Source organism: Ascaphus truei, chromosome 13 (genome assembly GCF_040206685.1).
Source record: "Ascaphus truei isolate aAscTru1 chromosome 13, aAscTru1.hap1, whole genome shotgun sequence".
NCBI lineage: Eukaryota > Metazoa > Chordata > Amphibia > Anura > Ascaphidae > Ascaphus > Ascaphus truei.
In genome coordinates, this window is record NC_134495.1 from 9,277,502 (window position 1) to 9,301,119 (window position 23,618).

A 23,618-nucleotide genomic window follows, 5' to 3' on the forward strand; every position below is an offset into this window, starting at 1 on the left:
TCAGATCCTGGGAGGAGAGATCAGGGAAGGACCTCAACTGTAAAATAGTTAAGTTTGGGGTAGGAGCCCCCTTTATTGTTTTCTAGAGCAGCAAGTGTCCTTTAAAGTCAGGCCCCCTGGTAACGGAAGCTGGAGAAATACAGGCTTGAACAGTGGAGATCAGTGTTCTTGAGGGGCTGCCCCATCGGTAGCCCTGGGACTAATCTGAAGTCCAGATCATGAGGAGTTATGACACCGTACCTTAAAGCAGCAGTCCAAGCGGTCATTTTATTTTATTTTCCCCCTTCCCCTTTAATATGCGCATCAATACAATCCACACAATGAGAAGTGATTAGCCAAGTTGCCGATCGATCCGTTCTCTTGTGATCGATCAGAGAAGATTCAGCTTAGGGGGTTCACTAAATGGCTGTCAGGGCAGCAGAAGGGGGACCAAAGTTCCCACACATTTTCATGCACCTTTGATATAGAAGCATTGTACACCAACAGGACTGTCACTGTTTTCCTTCCTGAGGTATCAGAATTTCTGCTTACTAACACTTTTTCCAGGTTTGACCAAATTCTTCATGAAAAAAAATAAAATAAAAAAATAATAGGAAATCTTTTGCACCCAATTTATCAAACTTCTATGTGGGATTTTTTGAAGAACAATATAAAAATCGGACCAGGGTTGCCACCAGTCCGGGTTTGACCCGGAGACTGGCGGTTTAGGCCTGTATCTCCAGGCTATGGGTTTACCTGCGAAATCTCCGGGTGGCGGCAGCCTCTCCCCCGGCAGGGTCCCGTCAACATGGCTCAGACGTCAAATGGCGTCGACATGACAATGGGACGTGACTTCGCAGCATCCCGTTGCCATGACATTGCAGCGGCGTCACATTGTCATGGCAACACGACAACGTAACGCCATGTTGACGAGACCTTGCAGGAGAAGATGCAGCTTAAGGCAAGAGAAATAAATATAGAAATAAACGGAAAATTGCAAAAAGTCTCCAGGTTAGCTAGTCTTCAGCTGAAGGTGGCAACCCTGCATCTGATCCACATATCACACAGTCAATATATCGACGATATTCTGTTGTGGTCAGGTCCAGAGGATTTACTTTGAGTATCAATCTACATTTTGGTGGTTTGAAATTTACCATGGAGTATGGCATCTCAGATAGTGTTTCTGGACCTTACCATAAGAATAAAGGATGACAAGTTGGAAACTGCTATTGACAGAAAGCCAACAGCAGTTAATTATTTATTGCATTTTTTTTCCTCTGCATGTCCAATGTCAAAAGAAATGCACCAAAGGGCCAACTCCTAATATTTGAGAATGTGTACTAGAACACAAGAATTACAGTCGCAATCAGAAGTGTTATCCCAACGATTTATACAGCGGTTATATGGCACAATGACTATGGGAATCAAAGAAATAAACTACAGAAACAAAGTGTTAAAAAAAAACCTGACATCAGATGTCATTCTGTATCTACGTATACTACAGATTCCACTTTTATCAACATTGGCATCTGCTCGGCCATGACAAGAAATGACATTATTGTGACTAGATTGCCGAGATTGACATATAGAAGCGTGCGTAATAAAAAACGAACAGACTGACTTGGAGCGATTTGAAACCTCCAGTAGATAATTATAGATGCGGTCATTGTATGCAATTTAATCATTCCTAGGCTATGATAATAAAAGCCACGTCTTGCACCCGTCTACTGGGGGGGAAAAGCATTACATACAGCTTATTAATTGCTCGTGTACACGTTATATACTGTACAAGCTCATTTCTGCATATTGGTGGAACTGAAGAGAAAGAATTTGCGAACACAAGTCCGCTATTAGAAATATTTCAAAAATGTTGTTCGGTACAGAGAAAAAGAACAGCCCATGGCGATACGTTTTCCTACAGCGGGACATCCTTCACCAGGCTCAAAATGTGCGGCACTAAAAAACCAGTGCCACAGCGTACAGGGGGTAATATTTTTACGAGGCTAGCGCAAAGAGATGTAATGGATGCAAGAATTCAGAGCACTTGGTACACATGATCCGCCTAGAGAATGTGGCTAGAGTGGGGATTTTATAGGATCACTTTGTATGCTGCTTAAAAGGAATCGAGTTAATCGCTATTCCGGTGTATACACTACTCGAGAATGGCATTGTCAATAAATCATTTCTGCGTGTCGTCTGCCTATGGCGGGCATATGTATGGCTTCCCAATACATGCACTTAGTGGGGTTTTCAGCAACACGTGTTTAACGGGCTGTTACCCCAAACCACAATTTAAGTGAGAAAAATTCTGACCAGTCATTGTGCGATTAACAGCGCAACTTCGATTTCTAAAAAGTGTGTGTGTGTGTGTGTGTGTGTGTTGAATCTTAGAGGGAGTTGCAAGTTAGAATGTCTCTTTACACTTCCAGTATAATGGAATATTGTGCCGACACCTAAAAAAAAAAACTTTGTGCTAGGCATCTCTTTTTCCTAACTTACAAAAATATATCTGTAGACAAAAAAAATAATTTGTGAAATATTTTCATACCCATGCATGCAGCCAGCGACCGCGCGATGCATGTTTCTGCCTTACTGCTGCGCCTTTCCTAGACACCGGATATCATAAAAAGTGGAGCTTCAAGAGATTAAGCCCTGTGCATTTTATCTGGACGTTATCTATCGGGAGCCAACCCACTGCCACAAAGTGCAGTTATGCAAGCTCGTAATGTTCAACAATGGCCTTCTTTCAGCGCCACTTGATACTAATACCGGTTTAAGTTGAAGTTGAAGCATGTGCTACAGCTCAGATAAGCAACAGAAAGTCCCAAATCAAAAGTTCAGCCCCCTCCAGGACCAAAGTGGACAAAAAGGCAGTGTTATGTTCAAAAAGATCAATTGAACAGTGGCACGTAAAAAAACAAATGTGTTTTTAGATCAAGGTTTAAACGTAACATTTCCGTGGTATACGAATGCTCTGTTGGAGGGGTCAGAGGTTATAATCTTTGTGTCTTTTGGCGATGAGACCACTTGCCAGAGGTCAGACCCCCCCCAGTAAATCGTTACCGTTTCTTGTATTTGCAAAGACATTATGAAGCCATCGTTACTCAGACAGCTGAACCCAAGTAAGGGATTTCCTTGAATTCAGTGTTCCCAACGAAAAGCGATACGGGATTCCTCTTTCACGAGATACAAAAACAAGGAACACGGCAACCGTTTCAGCGCCGGAAGTCCGGCGGCACAATAGTGTCACTGGCGCGCCGGCATTTGCGTTCATGTGATCACGTCGGCAGCCCCTGGCTGACGGAAGCGGAAGGCGGTTCCAGTTCCATCGCGATACGCTGGAGTGGTTAGCACGAACAGACCCTGGAAAAGTAGCATTTTGCCGTCACCTAAACGGTAAAGCACCAGGACCACCAACGTATAATAAATACAGAATAAAGTACTCACAAAAACAACAAAGATTATAACCCAGTCTACGTTTTCAACTCGCAGCAGAGAAAAGCCAAAACGTCAAGGAGTCGATTCAAACAAACATCTTTCTTTATGTGAATTCCTGTCCTAAGGACCACTAATAATAATAATAATAATAATAATAATAATAATAATATTATTATTATTATATAGTATTCACGTGTTGTATACTGGTCTGGTTTACAGAGCACCCCATCGTGTGTGTTTTCCTTTTATAAATACGGCGCATAATTCCAGCCATTTTTAGGGGTTACAGCATAACATGCTTTATTATGAACACTGTTCTCATTTGGGGAACTCCGAGATCATTTCACGGAGAATGTGAACAGGATGAAGGTTAGGGCTATTAGAGGGAATTCATCAGCGCGGGGATGAGCGTGAAATCCTTGTAATATAAATTGGATCTGGCAGAATGATGCCAACGGAAAAAAATAAATAAGTAGGTCACATCCGTCTCGAGTCTGCTGTGAAAAAAGGTCAAGAACACCCAAAACGCAACATAACCGTAAAAATAATGCTAGTCAAAGAGGGGCATCCGGACATAGGAGATACCCCAGTCTGAATACCCTGCATGGTATTACATTACAGAGAAGCAAACACCCGCAGCACAGGACAGACCCATATAACTGTACTGACATCGCTGTATTGTGCGATCCCACGCGGTATAATTGCTGCTTTGGCAGAATGCAGTGTTTCCAGGAGCTATTTCCACTAAAATGATACTTCTAAATTAGTTTTGTACAATTCAGCTTCCCAAAATAACCGGTTAGGGACGTGCAATGCGTGTGCGCATGTACTGTATGCGTGCGGCAGTGCGTATGCGCATGTACTGTATGCGTGCGGCAGTGCGTGTGCGCACGTACTGTATGCGTGCAGCAGTGCTGTGTGCGCACGTACTGTATGCGTGCGGCAGTGCGTGTGCGCACGTACTGTATGCGTGCAGCAGTGAAGTATGCGCACGTACTGTATGCGTGCGGCAGTGCGTATGCACATGTACTGTATGCGTGCGGCAGTGCGTATGCACATGTACCTTATGCGCGCGCGCGTAGGTGGCCATCTTTAAGGGACATTAAATAAGTGATTGATCATGGCAATCTCACTTTAGTGAAGAGACTGATTATCTACTAAATGCACAAGAGCCGTGTATAACGCTCGCTGTACGTGGGACTCGATTAGAATAGAACTAATTGTGTAATATTTGATTTGAATGTAGATTACATACATTTGATGCAAACCTCTTGGGCGCCATCTTGGATCTGGCGAGTCAATTGATGCGCGCACACACAAAAAATGAACATTTAAGAGAGATTATGCAAAAATGACGAGACCCCAATATAATGCAACAAGTAACTTCACGTTTATTCAGCCAACACACAACCAAATTCGCTGATCACTGAGCACAGGCAACTTGTTCCTCAGTCTCTACAAGCAGTGAATGGGTTAAGCCAGTGGTGCTCAACCCCAGTCCTCAAGACACACACTCGGGATATCCCAGCTTCAGCACAGGTGGCTCAAACAGAGGCTCAGTCGAGCCACCTGTGCTGAAGCAGGGCTATCCTGCAGTTGGCACCCCTGAGCTAAGTGATGTGTACAAAGAGACACACACAGTAGAGCAGTCCCTTCCAGAGCTGGAGATGGACGTGTTACATTCTGTTCCAGGAATGTAGAGGTTAAGTGGATGAGCAACTTAACAATAAAAATGGCCACGGGCAGATCGCTAGGGGACATTCTTTTTTTATGGTCGGTCTTAAAGCATGTGAAAGAAAATATTAAACATGCTCGAACAGCGAAACCGAGAATATTTACATTCTTTCCATGCGATCATTATTCATACGGCAACAGAACAGGCAAACCCAAGGGCAGCCAACTGCAGTCCTCAAGGGCCACCAACAGGTCAGGTTTCAAGGATATCCCCGCTTCAGCACAGGCAGCTCGGCCATTGACAGCACCACCTGTGCTGAAGCAGGAACTGTGAGCCACCTGTGCTGAAGCAGGGATATCTTTAAATCCTGACCTGGCTAAAGCTTTCCATGGATAACACAGCTTCCGACACGATATTATTAGCGGGCATCGATACCGTCAACGGCACAAACATACAAAATCGGTTTTATCTGCAACTTTTGACCACCGCAAAAAAAATATATATATATTTTTTTTTTAAATAAATATTCATCTTCTACCTGTTCCCCGTCAGATTTAATGTTTGGTCTCTAAAAATAAAAAAATATTAAAAATAAAAATAAAAAAAAAAGATGTTGATATAAGGCTTATAATCACCTACAATGTTTGAAGATTTTGCCTTTGGAACTATTGCATTCAAAATAGGTTTTGAAAGCCAGTGCCAGTTATTACAGTCGCTATAAAGAAAGTCTGAGGGTCTTTTCCATATACATATAAATGTAAAAAAAGGGATCTTTCTATGACAAATACACCGATGTTTCCAGTTTTGAATTGGAGTTATTTTTTGCATGGTTTGTTTGCTTTGGTGGTATACCACCGGCTCAGGAAGTGGTCAGCACGGACAGAGTGACGCGCTGCCGAAAACATCACATCCCACTCTGAGAATAAGGGGAGTCCAACAGGGGATCTTACTCCACGGGAAAACGTTAGGAACATTGCTGTATACCAGCCAGGGGGATGCTCCACAGAGAAATTGATTTTTAAGGACGTTGGCTGGTTAGGAGAAAGAAAAGAAAAGTCATATGTTCTGCGTGGGGGGGGGGGAGGGCGAGATGGACCAGTCATGCGACACAAATGCAGGCAAATTGCATATTTCACTGTCATGCGATTGGCAGTGGGTTCTTCGGCATTTGGGCAAAGATTGCACTTTTTTGTGACAACGGGTGTTCGAGTGGGCCCGAGAGCAAAACTTTTCTGCCTATATTGCACGGTTTTCCCCTGCCAATTCTATTAACACACATACACAAACACACAAACACACACACACACAACAAATGAGGCAATACTGGACATTCATGTGTCCAGTATGACCTCTGAACGTGTGTCTGGTATTACCTCTCTGGACACCGTGACCTAACCAGCTTGGGGGGGCCCACACGATTTCCCCGAGCAGGGCTGTTGCTAGGGGGCTTGGCAGATTCCTCCGTCCGGATTGGCTGCATTACCTAGCAGCAGCCAATCAGGGTGCAGGTGTCAGGAGCCAGGGGCCAAGCAGAGGAGGAAACAGCATGGAGCAGAGAGTGGTGAGAGGGGTGTTGGTGTTTGGGTGTTGCACCAGCCACCATTGTTTCTAGTATTTTTGGAGAAGCCACCTGACACACAATGGTGGTGGCGCCTGATATCCGAGAAGAACTAGTTGTGTGTGTGTGGGAAAGGAGGAGCAGCCGAGATGAATTGTACAAGCTGCGGCGGAATGGGATGAAAGTTGCTTAGACAAGTTCGCATAAGACCCCTCCCTGGTTTTCCCTTACAAAAGTAGTTTGGAATTATGCAAACATGACCGACGCTGCATCACGTCACAGTGGTGTGATCGCCCAAAGGGATATGTGGTGTGTGTGTGTGTGCGATGTATTAATTAGGTCTTCTGTACTAGCTCTTCTATTACACGTACTGTGCCAGCAAACACAGAACCATGACACAGGATTGTGTAGGACAAGCCTGTTGTAACCTTGGATTATGGGTTTGTTTGTTGAAGATCCTCCTGTTACCCATTTTTGTTTGCTCTGCTCTGCCTGACAACTTCGGTCTTTAAAAAAGAAGCAGTTCCAGTTAGAAAAATAGACATATAGCAAGTTTAATACAGCGAGTTTGTACATCCATCCAGCATGCTCTCTAGAATGGTTTTACAATTCAGGATATACGGAATTGCTTTTGGAACATTGGGACCGAAAGACCCAACTTCAAATAAAACAAATTTAGCATAGGTTGAACTTGACTGACGTTCGTCTTTTTTCAACCTCATCTACTATGTAACTATGTAGCTCTGAATTTGTCATAGAGGCGGATTTTCCTACAAAATTGCACAATTCTCATTAGGCCCGGGCCTAGGGCGGCAAAGTTTGGGGGGCGGAAAAAATTGCCACCTCCATACACAAAGCCCGCGCTCTTGGGCCAAATCGAGAAGTTCCTTACCTGCTGCCACCTTCGCCTTCTTTCTACGGTGTCAAAATGACACTGCGACGTTACACGGCATCTCATTGCCATGGCAATGCGACAGCGTGGCGTCAAATTATGTCATGTTGCTATGGCAATTAGATACCGTGTGACATCGCGTTGGCGACGTGCACAGTCATTTGACGCTGTGATTTCGACGAAGACGGAGGGCGACAGAACGGAGGAGACGGCGCCAGGTAAGTGCCATGGGGCGGCGGATCTGGAAATCCACCACGGGTCGCGCCAGTTCCGCCGCAACTAACTCCCCGTTGGCATTTAGCTGCAGGGGTCCCTCCGCCACAGCCGCTTCAATGAGGTAAGCTGTAGGGTATGGGGTTAACAGTAGGAGTTTTAGTGTTTAGGGTAAGGGGTTGAGGTTTTTAGGTTAGGAGGTAGCGTTAGTATGAGGGGGTTTTAGGGGAAGCGCTAAAGGTTAGTGACATACCTTAGCAGCGAAGCGGGCGAGTGTCCCGCTGAGATGAGCAGCGGCTAAACGCCAGCGGTCATTTGGACATGACCAAGTGTCCTACACTGCTTTTCCTAGAGGTTGATGTTGAACACCAGAAAATTAAGAATGGATGCAGTAACTAAAGTAGCACGCACATACAGTGGCGAGAAAAAGTTTGTGAACCCCAATGATAATTACAGAAATTCCATAGTTTTTCCATGATAACCTTTGGAATAAAAAAAAAAAAAAGTATTTTTTTAAATATCCAATAGGGTTTATATTAACCAATTCCATGTCTTTTGAAATAAAATGATGTATGAATTAGACCAGCGGTGCGCAATCTGTGGGGCGCGACCCCCAGGGGGGGCGCGAGACTGCCGACGGGGGGCGCGGGGTTTACAGAGGCCCCGCGCGCTTCCCGAAGGCACTTAAATTAAGTGCCGGGGGAGCTGCAGGGCCTCTGTAAACCATACTTACCCGTGGCTCCGGCGGCTTCCTCCCGGCGTCGCCATGGCAACGCGGCGTCAAAATGACGCTGCGAGGTCATGTGACGTCACGTTGCTATGGCAACGTGACGTCATTACGCCGGAGCGCGGGTAAGTTGGGGTTGGGGGGGGCGCGGGAGCGAGGGGACAGCCGTCAGGGGGGCGCAGGGAAAAAAGTTTGCGCCCCCCTGAATTAGACAATGAGTAATTAAGAGTCAGGGTATGTGAGAAAGTGGAAACCCTGGTTTTATCAGCAAAATTAAAAGGGGGTAATTAGAATCAGGTGTTTAAATAATTAGGTAGATCTTCAGGGGTGGGTTTGGGAGGCCCTACCCTATATAAAGATCAGAAACTTTGTGAGGTTGGTCTTCACCAAACAGGTGTGTGGAAACACGTCATGCCACAATCAAAAGAAATCTCTGAGGACCTAAGATAAGCAGTTATTGATGCTCAGTCTAGAAAGGGTTATAAACCAACTAAGGATTTGGGGCTCCACCAATCCCCTGTCAGACAAACGCAGAACGTTCAAGACCATAGTTACTCTACCCAGGAGCGGTTGTCCTACCAAAATCTCCCCAAGAACAGGCCAGCAAATCATCCAAGAAGTCACAAAGAACCCTAGAGTAACATCCAAGAATCTGCAGGCCACTCTCACCTTGGCTAATGTGAGTGTTTAATCACTCAATCAGAAAAAGACTGAAGAATGGTGTTCATGGAAGGATAGCCAGGAGGAAACCACCGCTCTCTTAAAAAATAAAAATGTTGCTGCCGGTGTGAAGTTTGCAAAAGAGCACATAGATGATCCACAAGACTTCTGGAACAATGTTCTTTGGACAGACGAGTCAAAGGTAGAACTTTTTGGCCTCAATGAGAAACGTTATGTTTGGCAAACCAAAACACTGCATTAGAAGAGAAGAACCTCATGCCAACCGTCGAGCATGATGGTTTGGGGCTGCTTTGCTGCCTCAGGACCTGGACGGCTCGCCATCATTGACACAACCTGGAATTCTGTAATGTATTAGAAAATTCTACAGGAGAATGTCAGGCCACCCGTCAGTGAGCTGAAGCGAAAGTGGTTCATGCAGCAAGACAATAATCCTAAACATACAAGCAGATCTACAAAAGAATGGCTGCAGCAGAAGAAATTCCGCATTTTAGAATGGCCTAGTTAAAGTCCGGACCTAAACCCTACCGAAATGTGGCAGGACCCGAGGTGACCTGTCCATGCAAGGAAGCCCTCAAATGGTCCCCGAGTTGAAGCAGAGGAATGGGCCAAAATTCCCCATACCCGATGTGAGAGACTGACCGGCAGTTACAGGAAACGCGCGGTTGAAGTCATTGCTGCTCACGGGAGCGCCACCAGGTACTGAGTCCAAAAGGGTCTCGTACTTTTTCACTCTTGGATATTGAATGTTTAATCGTTTGTGGATAAATAAACGTTGAGAAAGTATCAGGTTTGTGTGTCATTGGTTTGATCAGGTTATCTTTATCTTTTATTAGGGCTTAGATTAAGTTCGAACAACATTTTAGGTTTGAAATATGGGAAAATCCTAAGAGGTTCCCAAACTTTTTCTCGCCCCTGTACTTACACGAGGAAATGTTGGGGCTGCAGTTTTAATGTATGGCCCTGCGTGATGTCAATCGGTGTTGGAGAGCAGATGTATATATGGGCCAGCTGGTCCCTATACATATATACCTTCCTTTGCAAAGCCCTGCTCAGATCCTTATTAACCCTTTCCATGCCGGCCAGATCAGCACATTTGCTGATTAATGCGTAGCAGGCCCCTCTGGCAGACAAAGGGTTACATTATCTTTAGGCTGCAGTGACAGACCCCCCCCCCCCCCCCCCCCCGACATTCTATTTCTACCATTTAGCGATTGTGGAATACTATACAAACCTCATACCAGCCACTAGCGCAAAACATTTTGCCGTCTCCTTCGCTACAACCCTTTCGTGCTTCAGAAAAATAAAATCAGTAAATGGGTCCATTTTCTAAGAAAATGTTGGGTTTACACAAAAAAAAAAAATAAGTCTAAGCGTGAGAGCGCGGAGCAAGAATTGGTTGGGGTTCCTTACAATGCACCTGATCTCAGACGTGCTATTAGAGAGGGTTGGGGTTCCTTACAATGCATCTGATCTCAGACACGCTATTAGAGAGGGTTGGGGTTCCTTACAATGCATCTGATCTCAGACGCGCTATTAGAGAGGGTCGGGGTTCCTTACAATGCACCTGATCTCAGACGCGCTATTAGAGAGGGTTGGGGTTCCTTACAGTGCATCTGATCTCAGACGTGCTATTAGAGAGGGTTGGGGTTCCTTACAATGCATCTGATCTCAGACGCGCTATTAGAGAGGGTTGGGGTTCATTACAATGCATCTGATATCACACACGCTATTAGAGAGGGTTGGGGTTCATTACAATGCATCTGATATCACACACGCTATTAGAGAGGGTTGGGGTTCCTTACAATGCATCTGATCCCAGACGCGCTATTAGAGAGGGTTGGGGTTCTGTAGAATTTAAAATTATATGGTTCCTGAACACACACACAAAAAAAAAAAAAAAAAGAAGTTGAAACACTGCTCTAACCCCTTAAACGTCCACAGTGCTAAAAATCGATATGTCGGACATGTGTTTAATGACATTAAAGCAGCTGGCCAGGCCACGCGTTACTCGGACGCGCCATCAGTTCTTAACCACCGAACGGATTCCCAGCTGTCTTCAAATTAATGTTTAAATAAAGAAAATCTAAGAAATAAAACATACGGATTCTCTCGATTTTAATCAAACATTGTAATAAAAACACCTTCATTGGACAGACATGTTTTAGGCAATAACAGTGCACCAATCTAAACGCAACATGGGCTCAATGAGAGAGGAGCGTCACAAGAAACATATGAAATAATTATTTTACAGCCCATCTCTGGCAGCGCAGAACGTGGCAGCGCAGAACGTGGCACAGGTTTTACTGGCTGGAGTTGCTCAATAAAAAACATAATTTGAATCACATAACAAGTGCATCCGTTATTTCTGGCGCCTAAAATCAATGGGACTGAATACAGCATGGGGGCTCTGCCAAGTAGTAGGGTAATAGATGCCCGTGTATTAGTTACGGTATACAGCACGCCGGCCGTGTATTAGTTACGGTATACAGCACGCCGCCCGTGTATTAGTTACGGTATACAGCACGCCGCCCCGTGTATTAGTTACGGTATACAGCACGCCGCCCCGTGTATTAGTTACGGTATATAGCACGCCGTCCGTGTATTAGTTACGGTATACAGCACGCCGCCCGTGTATTAGTTACGGTATACAGCACGCCGCCCGTGTATTAGTTACGGTATACAGCACGCCGCCCGTGTATTAGTTACGGTATACAGCACGCCGCCCGTGTATTAGTTACGGTATACAGCACGCCGCCCGTGTATTAGTTACGGTATACAGCACGCCGCCCGTGTATTAGTTACGGTATACAGCACGCCGCCCGTGTATTATTTACGGTATACAGCACGCCGCCCCGTGTATTAGTTACGGTATACAGCACGCCGCCCGTGTATTAGTTACGGTATACAGCACGCCGCCCGTGTATTAGTTACGGTATACAGCACGCCGCCCGTGTATTAGTTACGGTATACAGCACGCCGCCCGTGTATTAGTTACGGTATACAGCACGCCGCCCGTGTATTAGTTACGGTATACAGCACGCCGCCCGTGTATTAGTTACGGTATACAGCACGCCGCATGTGTATTAGTTACGGTATACAGCACGCCGCCCGTGTATTAGTTACGGTATACAGCACGCCGCCCGTGTATTAGTTACGGTATACAGCACGCCGCCCGTGTATTAGTTACGGTATACAGCACGCCGCCCGTGTATTAGTTACGGTATACAGCACGCCGCCCGTGTATTAGTTACGGTATACAGCACGCCGCCCGTGTATTAGTTACGGTATACAGCACGCCGCCTGTGTATTAGTTACGGTATACAGCACGCCGCCCGTGTATTAGTTACGGTATACAGCACGCCGCCCGTGTATTAGTTACGGTATACAGCACGCCGCCCGTGTATTAGTTACGGTATACAGCACGCCGCCCGTGTATTAGTTACGGTATACAGCACGCCGCCCGTGTATTAGTTACGGTATACAGCACGCCGCCCGTGTATTAGTTACGGTATACAGCACGCCGCCCGTGTATTAGTTACGGTATACAGCACGCCGCATGTGTATTAGTTACGGTATACAGCACGCCGCCCGTGTATTAGTTACGGTATACAGCACGCCGCCCGTGTATTAGTTACGGTATACAGCACGCCGCATGTGTATTAGTTACGGTATACAGCACGCCGCCCGTGTATTAGTTACGGTATACAGCACGCTGCCCGTGTATTAGTTACGGTATACAGCACACCGACCGTGTATTAGTTACGGTATACAGCACGCCGCCCGTGTATTAGTTACGGTATACAGCACGCTGCATGTGTATTAGTTACGGTATACAGCACGCCGCCCGTGTATTAGTTACGGTATACAGCACGCCGCCCGTGTATTAGTTACGGTATACAGCACGCCGCCCGTGTATTAGTTACGGTATACAGCACGCCGCCCGTGTATTAGTTACGGTATACAGCACGCCGCCCGTGTATTAGTTACGGTATACAGCACGCCGCCCGTGTATTAGTTACGGTATACAGCACGCCGCCCGTGTATTAGTTACGGTATACAGCACGCCGCCCGTGTATTAGTTACGGTATACAGCACGCCGCCCGTGTATTAGTTACGGTATACAGCACGCCGCCCGTGTATTAGTTACGGTATACAGCACGCCGCCCGTGTATTAGTTACGGTATACAGCACGCCGCCCGTGTATTAGTTACGGTATACAGCACGCCGCCCGTGTATTAGTTACGGTATACAGCACGCCGCCCGTGTATTAGTTACGGTATACAGCACGCCGCCCGTGTATTAGTTACGGTATACAGCACGCTGCCGTGTATTAGTTACGGTATACAGCACGCCGCCCGTGTATTAGTTACGGTATACAGCACGCTGCATGTGTATTAGTTACGGTATACAGCACGCTGCATGTGTATTAGTTACGGTATACAGCACGCCGCCCGTGTATTAGTTACGGTATACAGCACGCTGCCGTGTATTAGTTACGGTATACAGCACGCCGCCCGTGTATTAGTTACGGTATACAGCACGCTGCATGTGTATTAGTTACGGTATACAGCAAAACATTGTGTTTATCAGTATAAACAGTCGCATTTCTATTCACTTATTTTGGGAAGGAAGTTTGGCTGTAACCCCGACTCGCCAAACTATTGCGGATACTTTCCTCATATTTAAAGACTATTTGACTATTTGAAAGATGAGCAAAGTGTAACAGTGAGTACCAAGGTGGGGTTTTTTTTTTTTAAAGCAACTGGGTGCATTTATTTTTCATGCTTTTTTGAAAAGTTATTTTAACAGATTGCCAGTGAGGCTGAACCCCGTTAATTTCAGCTCTGGGGACACCCTGCTTCCCGAGATACTTACCTCAAAAAAAGGGGGTGCCAGTATCTAGGCAAAGTTTAAAGCTCCCGCCTCCAGTGGAGGGTAAGTATCTCCGGAAGGAGGGGATCCATGGAGCTGAAATTAATGGGGTGCTGGGGGGGGGGGGGGGCGGGGAGGTGTCAGCTCTGGAGACCCCCTGCATCAATCGAGGGGAAAAAACACGCCAGCTGGATTGGGACTTAAAAAATTTTTTTTTTTAAAAAGTGTAACACTCGGGCATCGTTTTAAAGGGTTGATTATTTGCCCCGGGGAAATCTAGGATCACACAAATGAACCTCCCGTATTAAACTACGCCGTGTCATTCATGAGAGGTACAGTAGCCAATTCATAAATCAAATCGTTTCAAACATTACATTGGTAACAAACTTGACACACAAAAAAAAGACAATATACCATCTGTTTCTCAACTTTTTTTTTTTTTCACCTACAGGGCCCCCCTTTGAGATGACCCAATTATTGGGGTACCTGATCATTTGATCAACGGTCACATTTATCCAACTTCCAATAAAACCGAGTGGACACTGACAAGGCGGCTTTAACAATACAAGTGCCCAGGAACAATTACAGCGATATCATAATGAAAGTTTGTGACGGTCATTACAGATTAGCAAATGACATTGTAAAAATTTAGGTTTTCTACTATTTTAAATGAAATGCAAACATTTTAAATCAGCAATGAAGTCCCTCGCTGCCAGTGCAACAGCGAAACATTGCAGCATACACTTACATAATGCTGTAATTAGCATTTATTTCCCACAGGGCAGCTTGGGTTAGTCGGAGGCACGCTGGTTGAGTAACACTGGACTATCTAATACAAAACATGCGTACGCACACACAAAAAAAACAACTCATTCACAGAATGAATTACAAAAGGCATGGCAATATCGGGGTTCATAGGTTATCTTAATTTATAAAATGTTTTACCAGGAAGTAATGCATTGAGTTACCTCTCGTTTTCACGTATGTCCCGGGCATACATTAAGATGACAAATAATACATGGTTAAGAGATAAGAGCTGCGTAGTTTTTTTTTTACGTAAACCGAAATGTTAGAATTGGAGACATTGTTTTTGTCATTTCGTGCGATATTTTACCAAGCTTTACGGGGCTTTAAAAAAAATAAAAAATAACCCTCAAAACTAGTCTTCGACGCGGCAAAAACCTGCAAAAACGTCGCAACCGCAAGTTATAGGAGAGTTTTGCGAGGTACAGAAGTCAATGGGTACGCTACAAAAACAGGACTCGCAAAATGTTTCACGCGAAACCAAGGGTTAACATTGCAAACCATGCAAAGTGCTGCAAACATGCTGAACATCTGCAGTTAGAATCACTGTACATAATGGGTTAACCCTCTCCCCCACAGGAACATCTCGTGTTACTCTGTGCTAAGGGGGGCAGTTATTAAAAAATAATAATAATTCTCGGATCATTTGAATTGATGGTGTCTTTATTTTATTTTTAATTCTGTTAGGGAATCAGTGGTGTGTAAGTGTAGTATGCTAGACTTATTATTTATACCCCGATAGATACATAGTATTATGTACATAATAATGAAGGCAGCCCATTACAAAAGCATGTCGGGATGTGTAGCATTTGGGAGTCTCCTAGTAAGAAGTTATTGTGATACATATCCATGTGATCCCACAAAACAAATTGTGCCTTCATCATCCAGTAATCCCATGACACGTTCCTATAAGATCAAGCAGGATACAACTCCTGCACAGGAGGAAAATAAACCTCATTACCTCCCTTCTGACAAACTTACCTTCTCCACTTGTTGGTCCATGATCTTAGGTACCAAGAAGACCAACAGCGTCCCAAAAGCCACCAACACCAAACCAATAGCCCCCAGGACCACAGACTTCTTCTTGAAGGGTCTCATAATTGCTCACACAGGAGTTAGGGCAACGTGGGACAGTGGGGAGTAAACAAGGATGGGGCACTCTGCAGATGAGTGGTCAGCCTGCTGATGAGTGGTCAGCCTGCTGTAGCCCGGTGAGGAACCTCTTCCCTTTGCTCAATCATCAACCCTTCCTCAGGAGGCATCCTCCCCATGGGTTTTATTGCAAGGGGCAGGTTGGGGAACGCCCCATTCACTTGCATGGTAGCAGCTCACCCCACTCTCTAGATTTCATCATTCCAATGGTGTCCTTAGGAGAAGCCACACCCCAGGAGGAGGGGTCATACACCCCACCCAGCGCCACGAAGCCTGCTGGGAGATGTAGTCTCTTCAAACTTTTTTCTTCTTAAAGGCGCAGCCCCTCCCCCCTGTTCAACTTTAACCCTTTGCTGGCAAAGAGACCTCCAACACATTGTGCTGTAATGTGTTGCAGACTCCCCCGGCAGTGAAAGGGTTAAAATACAACATGGCTGTGCATTCCCATTGCGTTAGAATATTATGTCGCGTGTATTGTAAAGCGCTGTTTAAAGATATGCATTAGGGGTGGGCCAGCTTCAGTCCTCAAGGGCTACTGTAGCCACAGCTGAGGTTTTCAGGATATCCCTGCTTCAGCACAGGTGGTGCACCTGTGCTGAAGCAGGGATATCCTGAAAACTTGACCTGTTGGTGGCTCTTGAGTACTGGCGCTGCCCACCCCTGGGTTAACATAAAATCGGAAAACTATATGTCCAACCCCAAGCAAATGGATCAACAGAAATCAGTTTATTTAAGCCAACAGTTCTTTTTAACCCTTTCTCTGCTGGGGAACAAAGTGTCAGCAGTGCGCTACACTGCAATGTTGCCTGTCCCTCTGGCGGTGAAGGTGTTAAGCGTATTCATGTCTCCACACACATTATAAAGCAGCCCTATAGGAAAGCGTGAGATCCCAGCAGAGCAGTGGGAGGGAAGCATTCGAAATCAGTCTTCCACCAGCCACCTGCGCTGAAGCAGGAATATCTTGAAAACCTGACCTGTTGGTAGCTCTTGAGGACTGAGTGGGCCAGTCGATATACATACGCTCATTTTTGTAATAACCATACTGGCCCCACCTGAAAATGTATTTTACAAGGCACCATTCCTGTAACGCCAGAATCCTGTATGTATGCAATTATTTATTTTGACCGTGGTTTACAAATTCCATGTACTCGGGGGTGTGTGAATATCGCAAACTTGCCTCGCAGATTGTACGCGGTTCTGTGCCGGAATTCCTGGCCCCAAACAGCTACCGTAACGCACTTTTTTTTAAGGTGCAATTGCACATAGCAGACCAAAGAAAAACCTACTTTTCTTCCTTATACATATTTAATCCAAAAGTGAATTTGATTGCTTTTATTTATTTTGCAAAGTAATTACATATTGCATTTTATGGGGGGGCTTTATATGGGGAAGTGTTTCAGTCAAACATTTTCTTTACCCACCCCCCCACCACGCTTGTCAGAGAACAGACAGATAAGGGGAGGGAGATTGGCTTGTCCACTCTTGTTGAAATCAGCGACGTCACTTAAACAGGATTAACTAGAAGAAATCAGTCCCCGCCTGTGTCTCAGTTTAACAGGTTTCAAAATATCTCCAAATAGTCGGATTTGAAAAATAATGAGGCAGTCTGATGTCCCACCTTAAGCAGGTCACGGTTACACATTGGCCCTAGGGGAGTTGTCCCATTTATACGGTCACAGACTTGGTTAATGCCCTTTATATTGAACTATACAGCCGAGTGCCGTAACAGGATTACTATTGGACACTGCTTGGTTCGGTAGGTTATTCACCGACTTAGTTTGGGGGGCAGGCAACCAAGGAATGGCAGTAAAAAAAAAATCAGATATCTGGAGACTATGTCAGGGAGTAACCCCTCAAGGCACGGGGATCCCCAAATGTGAAAAAACACAGGGATCACTAAGCCTGGAAGCCTGGGGAGTATTCCCCACGGCACAGGGTGTAACAAGGCTGGGGAGTATTCCCCACGGCACAGGGTGCAACAAGGCTGGGGAGTATTCCCCACGGCACAGGGTGCAACAAGGCTGGGGAGTATTCCCCACGGCACAGGGTGCAACAAGGCTGGGGAGTATTCCCCACGGCACAGGGTGTAACAAGGCTGGGGAGTATTCCCCACGGCACAGGGTGCAACAAGGCTGGGGAGTATTCCCCACGGCACAGGGTGCAACAAGGCTGGGGAGTATTCTCCACAGCACAGGGTGCAACAAGGCTGGGGAGTATTCCCCACGGCACAGGGTGCAACAAGGCTGGGGAGTATTCCCCACGGCACAGGGTGCAACAAGGCTGGGGAGTATTCCCCACGGCACAGGGATCACCAAGCCTGGGGAGTATTCCCCACGGCACAGGGTGTAACAAGGCTGGGGAGTATTCCCCGCGGCACAGGGTGTAACAAGGCTGGGGAGTATTCCCCGCGGCACAGGGTGTAACAAGGCTGGGGAGTATTCCCCGCGGCACAGGGTGTAACAAGGCTGGGGAGTATTCCCCGCGGCACAGGGTGCAACAAGGCTGGGGAGTATTCCCCACGGCACAGGGTGCAACAAGGCTGGGGAGTATTCCCCACGGCACAGGGTGCAACAAGGCTGGGGAGTATTCCCCACGGCACAGGGTGTAACAAGGCTGGGGAGTATTCCCCACGGCACAGGGTGTAACAAGGCTGGGGAGTATTCCCCACGGCACAGGGTGCAACAAGGCTGGGGAGTATTCCCCACGGCACAGGGTGCAACAAGGCTGGGGAGTATTCCCCACGGCACAGGGTGCAACAAGGCTGGGGAGTATTCCCCACGGCACAGGGTGCAACAAGGCTGGGGAGTATCCTCTCATTCTTGCTTCAATAAACACAAATAAGTTGTCCAAACAAAATACACATATAGGTGCAATTGCTATTTAGGCAACGGAGGTGTTACCCACCATTTCTAAGACATTTGGCTTTTTCAAACAATTCTTATGCTTTCTATTCCTGCTCGGTACTATAGCCTCTTGTATTTGCAGGCTCATAGCCACTTTTATAAGAACACGTTTCCCCATAGGCAGGAAGTGAATACAGTACAGATTTGAAGGATGAAAAAGACAGGATACTTTCTTCACCATGGATTGCAGAATATGCCCCATTTGCAGCAAAATAATGATAGTCTACTTAATGCGGCAATGTTTTTTTGTTTCCTTTAAACATACAATTGAACCAGGGCTCTAGAGCTAAAATCCTTTACTTTCAGTTCATGGGATCCCCTGCTTTCAGAGATACTTACCCCCATAGGGTAGCCACACCGCTAGCTGGATGACATAATGGCCATAATTTTGACCGGTGCGGTTTTTGCATTACTCACATGAAGTGAGCTCTTTGAACTTGTGTGAGGTACTAGCAGGCACTTCAGGGTGACCAGAATTGTTTAAAAAAAAAAAAAAACCCCACACTCTGCCTGGATTACTTTTCTAACACCTGTATCCCAGTAACCTATAAATGAAGTACTTTGTGCAGTTTGTCTCCCCACCAAAGAAAATAATTCTATGCATTGTAACAAGGGAATGTGTGCTGCGTCTGTGCACATTATATATCATTTGGGGTAGCAAAGCCCCAGCCATTTCCCATGATTAATGTTTTGCTTCAAATAAAAATAATTACTCTGCTTGACTGAAATCTGTGACCATGCCAGGTTGATTTTTTTGGTGCGCCTTCATTGCATTTTAAATGAAGTGGAGCTGCCACTGAGAAACTTCCTGCAGACTGTACTCCTGCAATCAAGGGCACTACTTGGGTTAGAAATACCATATTTGCCAACAAGTTTGTCCTACTGTAGTTTGAAAACAGTCACCCACACACTCCACCATATAAACATTAAACTAACCCTAGAATAGTGTTCAGTCATTAGATGTCTGTATGTATGGCCATTTGTTGTGCTTCCATTAGGCTTTTAAATGCAACTTTTGTTTACACAGATACCCTGCAGATTTAAGCAACGTGGAATGTAAAGTGGGTCAAGTTCAATGTTTAGAAAACATTTTTTTTAGTCTTTAAAGTGTTCATGTATAGTAATATTAACATCCTATGAACCATTGTACATGGATTAAGATACACGAGAAGCTTGCACACACACTGCATGTAACATTACTCACTCCACCCAAACTCAGAATAAGTACCAAATATTTGTAATCTATAGCTGCCAAGTTTAAAGAGCCCTAAATACCCACCCAGGTTTACGGAACAAAAAGTCATTATTTTGGAATGCAATAACTTTATTCAAACAAAGTGCAACAAAAGCATCAACTCAATCGCCTGCAGATCAGCAATACAGGATTGGCTCAATTCCCACCCCTTAAGCGCAGAACCAGATGCAAAGTGGATTCTTTCTGGATGTTGTAGTCAGAAAGGGTACGGCCATCTTCCAGCTGCTTTCCAGCAAAGATCAATCTTTGCTGGTCTGGGGGGATCCCTTCCTTGTCCTGGATTTTGGCTTTGACGTTCTCAATGGTGTCACTAGGCTCAACTTCAAGGGTGATGGTCTTTCCAGTTAAGGTCTTCACGAAGATTTGCATGCCCCCTCTCAGCCGGAGAACCAAGTGCAGGGTGGATTCTTTCTGGATGTTGTAATCTGAAAGGGTACGCCCATCTTCAAGCTGCTTGCCAGCAAAGATCAATCTCTGTTGGTCTGGGGGGATCCCTTCTTTATCTTGGATTTTAGCCTTGACGTTTTCAATAGTGTCACTTGGTTCTACTTCCAGGGTGATTGTTTTGCCAGTCAATGTCTTGACGAAGATTTGCATACCCCCTCTCAGCCGGAGAACCAGATGCAGAGTGGATTCTTTCTGGATGTTGTAGTCAGAAAGGGTACGACCATCTTCAAGCTGTTTGCCAGCAAAGATCAATCTCTGTTGGTCTGGGGGGATTCCTTCTTTATCTTGAATTTTGGCTTTGACGTTCTCAATGGTGTCACTAGGCTCAACTTCAAGGGTGATGGTCTTTCCAGTTAAGGTCTTCACGAAGATTTGCATACCCCCTCTCAGACGGAGAACCAAGTGCAGAGTGGATTCTTTCTGGATGTTGTAATCAGACAACGTACGACCATCTTCAAGCTGCTTGCCAGCAAAGATCAACCGTTGCTGATCTGGGGGGATTCCTTCCTTGTCCTGGATTTTGGCCTTCACGTTCTCAATGGTGTCACTTGGTTCCACTTCTAATGTGATGGTCTTTCCCGTCAAGGTCTTCACGAAGATTTGCATACCCCCTCTCAGCCGGAGAACCAAGTGCAGAGTGGATTCTTTCTGGATGTTGTAATCTGAAAGGGTACGACCATCTTCAAGCTGCTTGCCAGCAAAGATCAATCTCTGTTGGTCTGGGGGGATTCCTTCTTTATCCTGGATTTTGGCTTTTACATTTTCAATGGTGTCACTAGGCTCAACTTCAAGGGTGATGGTCTTTCCAGTCAATGTCTTCACGAAGATTTGCATGCCACCTCTCAGCCGGAGAACCAAGTGCAGAGTGGATTCTTTCTGGATGTTGTAATCTGAAAGGGTACGACCATCTTCAAGCTGTTTGCCGGCGAAGATCAACCGTTGCTGGTCTGGAGGAATCCCTTCTTTGTCCTGGATTTTGGCCTTCACGTTCTCAATGGTGTCACTTGGTTCCACCTCTAAAGTGATGGTCTTCCCCGTCAGTGTTTTCACAAATATCTGCATGTTCTTAAAAAAAAAAAGGGAGAAAATACATAATTAATTACAATATTCACACTTGCAAAAGTAATTTAACAATTAAATCCTCTAAAATCACAATAATTCAGTATACCAAGATCCCCATCAAATCGATTACTTCTGCTAGCAGGAAAACAAAAAAAAAAAGGGGGGGGGGGAAGGATTGTTGTCACTTCCTGGCAGGTTTGATTCCCTTTAAACATATTACTGAAGATATAGAAATTATACCAACCCAGGCGTGGTGTATCTGTAATAAAGTAATGCACAGCTACACAAAATAAAATGGACTGCTAAAAATTACTTGTCCTAATAAGATAATTTTAGGACCAACAATGTTCTTACGGCTGAGATTCACACACCTCGTCTTATCCAGGGCCAGCTGCACACACAAAAAAACACAACCTAATACACCGACTAAATATTAATTATAGAAATATTGCTAACCTCGCCCAACAGTTGCGACAAAATGACGTCACCATCAGCGATGTCACAGGCAAATCTCCCCCTCCCCTCCCCTCCAGCTGATCCTGATGTCCCCACCCGCTGCGCGCGCCGCCCCCTTTGTGCCTCGTGAGCAGACACGTCACACATCAGCTCAGAGAGGGGGGCGCGCACAGGCGAGGAAGAGCAAGGGGCGCGCACAGGCGAGGACGAGCAAGCGAGGACGAGGGGAAGCGAGGACGAGCAAGCGGGGGGGGGGAAGCGAGGACGAGCAAGCGGGGGGGGGGGGAAGCGAGGACGAGCAAGCGGGGGGGGGGGAAGCGAGGACGAGCAAGCGAGGACGAGCAAGTGGGGGGGGGGGGGGGGGGGGAAAGCGAGGACGAGCAAGTGGGGGGGGGGAGCGAGGACGAGCAAGTGGGGGGGGGGAGCGAGGACGAGCAAGTGGGGGGGGGGAGCGAGGACGAGCAAGTGGGGGGGGGGGGGAGCGAGGACGAGCAAGCGGGGGGGGGAGCGAGGACGAGCAAGCGGGGGGGGGGAGCGAGGACGAGCAAGCGGGGGGGGGGAGCGAGGACGAGCAAGCGGGGGGGGGGGGAGCGAGGACGAGCAAGCGGGGGGGGGGGGGGAGCGAGGACGAGCAAGCGGGGGGGGGGGGGGGGGAGCGAGGACGAGCAAGCGGGGAGGGGGAAGCGAAAACCGCTTTCGCAGTTACCCTCCCCCCGAAGGAATGTTAAAATGACTACCGCAAAAGTAATGCGTAACCGCCAACAGCGCCCTTTTTAACGTAAACTATCGGAGTGGCAAACAGTCAAGAGGAAATAAATTAACATAATTAATATAAAATTACACGTACATCTGATTATTAATGAAACCCCCAGGGCATGGTTAGTTAGAAAGGCGGGGAAATGGCCTCCTCCCTAAGCCAGCGCGTCCTTCGCTGTCCGTGTCCCACAACGGAACGGGCCGAGAGACCGCGTTATACACAGGATTCATCACCATAGCAAGGTTATAAAACAAAACCGTGGGAGGGGGAAGCACTTACTGTAGCTTCGCTGGAAACCGCTCTCGCCGAAAGAAATACGTCCACACCCGAGCGATGCCTGAGAGAAACTGCGTCACAAGCACAACGAGGGGCGCGTTTATATACGCGGCGCCCGGTATCCCTCCGCGGAAACCACCAGAGGCGGACTATTTTAACGCTGGCGTCGTGTTTGCCCACCCGGGTGGATAACAACGGGGTTCTGGGCTCGACGATCCACGGGAGCGCAAGCTGTCGCAATTAACGGGTGGGGGGAGGAGGGGGTTTCTGTGCTGAGGCCAACTAGAAAATGAAGGGTCGGCGCTGGCGCATGGACACATCGTGTAACTGTAGTGCGGCTGTGAGGGGGGGGGGGATATAGCCGGATCTTGATTCGCTGGTAGAAAGCACTAGAACTATTTTGTTGTGGTTACAAACAGGAGGCAGAGCCCTATAGTACATTATATATGATACACACGTTAAACAGGGACA

General features: G+C 46.4%; 2 protein-coding genes across 2 annotated transcripts in view; both read right to left on the minus strand.

Annotated features, from left to right (window-relative positions):
• SCARB1 (scavenger receptor class B member 1) overlaps positions 1–16,206 on the minus strand; it is an 80,742-nt gene extending 64,536 nt beyond the window's left edge. The window contains 1 exon segment of the mRNA XM_075569218.1: positions 15,821–16,206. Within this exon segment, the coding sequence (XP_075425333.1) occupies positions 15,821–15,937 (117 nt within the window). The 5' untranslated portion in view covers positions 15,938–16,206.
• A 3,991-nt stretch (positions 16,207–20,197) lies between these two features.
• Positions 20,198–23,381, minus strand: UBC (ubiquitin C). Its single transcript, XM_075568377.1, has 2 exons — positions 23,151–23,381; positions 20,198–21,661 (listed from the first exon to the last, which is right to left on the minus strand). Exon 2 carries the CDS (start codon positions 21,656–21,658, stop codon positions 20,285–20,287), a length of 1,374 nt encoding a protein of 457 aa, XP_075424492.1. The 5' UTR covers positions 21,659–21,661; positions 23,151–23,381; the 3' UTR covers positions 20,198–20,284.
• Between the last annotated feature and the right edge of the window lie 237 nt (positions 23,382–23,618).